General features: G+C 39.4%; 1 protein-coding gene across 1 annotated transcript; it reads left to right on the top strand.

Annotated features, from left to right (window-relative positions):
- Positions 1–250: 250 nt before the first annotated feature.
- LOC145685506 (uncharacterized) lies at positions 251–5,196 on the top strand. The gene is made up of 3 exons (XM_081757902.1): positions 251–1,751; positions 1,961–4,253; positions 4,368–5,196. The coding sequence occupies exons 1-3, from the start codon at positions 251–253 to the stop codon at positions 5,194–5,196; spliced, it is 4,623 nt and encodes a 1,540-aa protein (XP_081614028.1).
- The last annotated feature ends 576 nt before the right edge of the window (positions 5,197–5,772 follow it).

Raw genomic sequence — 5,772 nt, 5'->3', positions numbered from 1 at the left:
ATCCTTGGTACAAAAACGAAAAATAGTACGGGCATCTTTCACCCGTGCACACAATGCCTTGTTAGTAGTGCTCAAAGAAGAAACTGTTTCAGAAAAATCTGTAAGGACAAAGTTCGCTACGTTAGAAAGATTATCTGGTGAACTAGAAGAGTTAACCGGGAAAGTGACTGAATTGATTTTGCAAGATTCTGCGAAAACAGAGTAGGACTTTGAACAGGAATTCGGTAAGGCAGAAGAGTATAGAGAAAAGATGGACGCCGCTCGTATCGAGGTTGAAATGTTTTTTAGTGCACGTGCAGTGTCAAAGAAAGGTAGTGAAGTGTCAGTGGTGTCTTCGCCTACTTCAAGAAGGAAGTTGAAGCTGCTAAAAATTGAACTAATAAAATACGGAGGTGAAGTTAAAAACTGGTTGAGTTTCTGGAGCCAGTTTAAAAGAATTCATGAGGATAGAGAGATGGAAGAAGAAGACAAGTTCCAGTACTTGATCCAAGCCACGGTACAAGGATCCAGAGCTCGTGAAATAGTGGATAGTTTCCCGCCTACAGCAGAGAATCATTTTAAGGTTATTGAATGTTTGAAAAATAGGTTTGGTAGGGAAGCGTTATTAATAGAATTTTACGTGAGGGAACTGCTTGGATTAGTTATTAAAAACGCTACAAGTACAAAGTGCAAGGTTGATACGTCACAGTTGTATGATAAACTTCAATCGTACTTGAGAGCACTAGAATCCATAGGAATGACTACTGATAAGTATGCTGCGATGTTATTTCCATTGGTTGAATCGTGCATACTAGAGGACATTTTAAGAGTGTGGTTGAGAAATGCTAGTGTCACAATAAGTAGCGAGGATGGGCAAGAAAGAACATATGGTGACAAGTTAAACCAGTTGTTGGCGTTCTTGAGAGCGGAAGTTGAAGGTGAGGAAAGAATTTCACTTGCAAAAACGGGATTCAAGTTAATGGAAGCTTCCAATAAGAGGGAGAAAAAGAAGAGAGAGGAGGAGCACGTTATGACCGCGAGTGAATTGTTTGTGGGTGAAAGACATAAAAATTCTGTTAGTTGTATTTTTTGTGATAAGCATCATGAAAGTAAGGAATGTTTTCATGCTTCAAAGCTTTCTTTGAACAAGAAGCAAGAACTCGTAAAAAAGAAAAAAGCGTGTTTTGTTTGCTTAAAAGTTGGGCATTTTTCAAAGGCGTGCAAAGCAAAAGTGCAGTGTGTTATTTGTAAACAAAAACATTGGGTGATTATGTGCGCAGAGTTACCGTCCGAACGTAAGGGTACTAGCGAATCGGAAAAGGAGGAAGAGAAACCTAAAGCTACCCTATCTAATCAGTGTTGCACACAAGATGTTGTGTTACAAACTTTACCGGTATTGTTGGAAGCTAACGGTAAAAGGCGCATTGTAAGGGCACTCATTGATTCAGGTTCTCAGCGGTCCTACATTTTGTCTAGTACTGCTAAAGAGATGTGTTACACACCAGTGAAAACTGAACAAGTAATACATGCGTTATTTGGAGGTGGTTCTTCGAAGAAAACAGAACATAAATGTTACAATATAATGTTGAAAAGTAAGGTAGGTAATGGTGCAGTTGAAATACAGATTTTGGATCAAACTGTTATTTGTTATCCCATACCAAAACTAAAACCAGGTTCTTGGCTTGAAGAGTTGAAGGCAAATAATATAATTGTCTCAGATATTGGTGTCGGTTCTCCAAAAATCGAAATATTGCTAGGTGCTGATGTTATGGGTAAACTTTATACCGGAACTTTGCATCACTTAGATTGTGGTCTAACTGCTATTCAAACTGTGCTAGGTTGGGTAGTAGTCGGAAAATTGGTCGAGCATATGAGTGAAAGTGTTCATTCTATGGTGACTCTTACTCTTTTGAATCAAAATACACGTTTAGCAGATTTGTGGAATTTAGAATTTCTGACCCCTGTGAGACCTTGAGAAAAGGTGAAATAGACGCAGCGGTTTTAGATCATTTTGAGAAAACTGTAACTGTTAACGAAGAGGGAAGATATGAGACTTGTTTACCTTGGTTAGATGGCAACAGTGATATTCCCAATAACCGAGATCTATCGGAGAAGCGACTAAGAAAAGCAACTGAGAAATTAATAGCGGATGGAAAGTTTGATGAGTATAGCGCAATTTTCGAAGACTGGAAAAATGAGGGAATTACAGAAGAAGTTCCAGAAGAAGAGTTAGGTAATCGAGGGCATTATTTACCTCATCGGGGAGTCTTTAAAGTAAATTCCACGACAAATGTTAGACCTGTTTTTGACGCTTCTTGTAAAGAAAAGGGATCTCGTTCCTTAAATGATTGTCTAGCAAAGGGGCCTAACATGTTGGAACTTATTCCTGCCATTCTCATGAATTTCAGAAAGAAAAGAATAGGTGTTGTTTCGGACATAAGAAGAGCTTTTTTACAAATCTCTATTAATCCAGCAGATCGCGATTACTTACGTTTTTTGTGGTGGCAAGATTATAATGAACAGGTGATTAAAGTGTTTCGACACCGCAGGGTGGTTTTTGGAGTTAACTGTAGTCCCTTTCTTTTGCATGCTGTGATAGACCACCACTTGAAACAATACAATTATCCTTATAGTAGTATAGCTGAAAAGCTTAAAACTTCCATGTATGTTGATAATTGTGTAACATCCGTTGATTCTGAAAATGAATTGAAAGAGTTTATTGAACAAGCAACGAATATTATGGCTGAAGGAAAATTTGAGTTAAGAGGGTGGGAGCATACTACCTTGTGTAAGGAAGAACAGAAATGTGTACCAGTATCTGTTCTAGGTTTATTGTGGGACAAGCAAGATGATGTTTTATTTTGTGACATAAACTTAAGTGAGAAACCTCCTGAACGACTAACGAGAAGAGTTGTTTTGTCCTTTGCGCAACGAGTGTTTGATCCCATTGGTTTCAGTTGTCCTGTTACTCTTTTTCCAAAACTTTGGTTACAGGAAACGTGGAAAGAAAAGTTGAGTTGGGATACTGAATTAACGGAAGAAACAAGCAAACAGTTTTTTAAATGGTTAGAAAAACTTACTTTGTTAAGGACTGTGAAAATACCTAGGTGTGTTTCGTTTGTAGGCATAGAATCTTCTAGTTTACACATATTCTGTGATTCATCTAAAATGTCCTATGCTGCAGTAGTGTTTTTGAGAACCGAGGTTAATGGCACTGTTTCTGTACAATTATTGCGAGCTAAATCGAGAATCGCACCACTGAAGGGCATCACTATACCTAGATTAGAATTACTGGCATGTTTTATAGGAGCTCGTTTAGCGAATTTTGTGAAAACATCAATGGGTTTTGAAAAGATCAAAGAATATTTTTGGACGGATTCATCTACAGCTTTGTGTTGGATACAGAGTGAAGGACCATGGGCAACATTTGTTAATAATAGAGTGAAGGAAATACGCAATTTAACAAATGTAGAAGATTGGCGTCATATTTCAGGGCAGCATAACCCGGCTGATCTGCCTTCCCGAGGATGTTCAGTTAGTAAACTTTTAGAATCGCAATGGTGGGAGGGTCTCCAGTGGCTCAAGCAAGAAGAAACAGATTGGCCTCGATCTACTGTCATGACAAATAAAGAAGAAGTAAGTGCTGAAAGAAAAAGGGGATTGGTGATGAGCATGTACGTTGAGAGTAAAGTAGATCCGTGGTACTGTACATATTTTTCGAAGTATTCAAAGATAGTAAGAATGGTTGCTTGGATTATTCGATTTTGTCACAATGCAAAGAAATCAAACAAACGAGTTTGCGGAGAGCTGACAGCTATTGAGCTTAATTCAGCAGAACGAATTTTAATCAGGAACGTACAAGACGAAAGTTTTTCAAGTGACAGGAAGTCCGAATTGAAGTCTCTTGATATTTTCCAGGATAAGGAAGGTATTTACCGAGTAAAGACGAAGCTAATAGAACGTCAGGATGAAGAAGATTTTAAGTTCCCTATGACTCTACCTAGTAAACATAAATTGGTGGAATTGCTGGTTTTTGAGCAACATGCCAGTGTGAATCATGCTGGTGTAAGTGTAGTATTGACTTCTCTCAGAGAAAGATTTTGGATTCTCAAAGGTAGAAGAACGGTAAAAAGGATCCTTGCTCAATGTGTTAGATGTAAACGACTTGAGACAAAAGGGATTCTGTGCATTCCCGCTCCGCTACCTGAAGAGCGAATACGAGATGCTTCTCCATTTGAAGTGACCGGTGTTGATTTAAGTGGCCCTCTTATTTTGTAAGATGGTACAAAAGCTTGGATTATCCTATTTACGTGTGCTGTGATAAGAGCTGTTCACCTTGAACTCACCACATCTTTGTCCACTAAGAGTTTCCTGCTTGGATTTAGAAGGTTCATTGCTCGGCGAGGACGTCCGAAAATTGTGTTTAGTGACAATGGAACAAATTTCGTAGGCGCAAGCAATTTTTTCAATGAAGTGGATTGGAATGAAATACAAAGAGAAGCCTCAGTAAGAAGAATCGAATGGAAATTCAATCCGCCTACAGCTGCATGGTGGGGTGGTTTCTGGGAGAGACTTATACAGATTGTCAAAAGGCTTCTAAGGAGAGTATTGGGACGTGCATCTCTACAGTATGACGAGTTACTGACCATTGTATGTGATTGTGAGGCGACCGTAAATTCAAGACCTCTGACTTATGTTCCTGATGATCCACATGATCCCATCTTTATTACACCTGCAATGTTCTTGCAAGATATTTCCAATGTAGGTGTACCAGATTTAGATAATCTGGATCAATTCTTTTTTGACAAGAAATTTCGACATCAACAGAATTTGAGAGATACTTTAAGGAAACGCTTCCGGAGTGAATATTTAAGCCAATTAATACAACGGCCTGGGAAGACAGATACTTCTCAAAACATCAAGAAAGATGATGTAGTTCTGTTGGAACTAGACGATAAGAAGAGAGTGGCTTGGCCCTTGGCTAGAGTCATTGATGTGTATCCTGGTAGAGACGGACTGTGCAGAGTTGTTCATTTGAAAACTTTATCAGGTGAGATGATTCGACCCATTCAACGGGTGTTTCCTTTGGAAGTAACTTCTGGTGAGGAATTACCTGTAGAGAAAGTTAAAAGGATCTCAAGTGTACCTAAAGTTGAAAAGACTGTAACCACAAGGAGGGGTAGGCAAGTGAAATTCCCTAAGAAATTTTTAGATTGAGACTGTACCTTATGTAATGTATATTTTTTGTTTGATTAATGTATTAATCAAAGGTGGGAGGATGTTAAGTTTGTAGCAAGAGGTGAGAAACTGTTGTAGCAAGACGTCAAAACTTGTCTGTGTAGTAGTCTATGGTTTTAATAGAGAATAAAGGAGGCAAAAATGTAACAGGTTTTAGAGGAAGATTAAACGGGTAGTTTAATTCTGTTCCTAACACAAGGCATTGTGCCCGAAATTCCTCGTCCCACGCTTAGTCCTCATGCACGTAGTGCACAGTCAAGATCTATTCCCCGACCATGACACCTTGGCGTGTAACCCCTATTCTTTTAGGGAGTTGGATACGTCCACTGCGCAACGCAAGTTTTGCTGGTAAAAAAATGGTAGCGAGCCAGTCCTTCCATGCTCTGCTGGCATGGTACCCGTGCATTTCAGAGTAAGCTCATCTCCCGCAAATACTCACCGTTACTCCGATTCCTGGGATTGGCCCCCATGAGCTACCGAATCCCATTGTATGATCGCAGCCCGGCAGAGTCTAACCAAATCCGGGAGCCCCAGGTAATCGCGAGGGGGCTAGTT

Source organism: Thermobia domestica, chromosome 5 (assembly GCF_964235325.1).
Source record: "Thermobia domestica chromosome 5, izTheDome1.hap1.1, whole genome shotgun sequence".
NCBI lineage: Eukaryota > Metazoa > Arthropoda > Insecta > Zygentoma > Lepismatidae > Thermobia > Thermobia domestica.
Note: the sequence above shows the minus strand (reverse complement) of the source record. Positions and strands in the feature narration are given on the sequence as shown.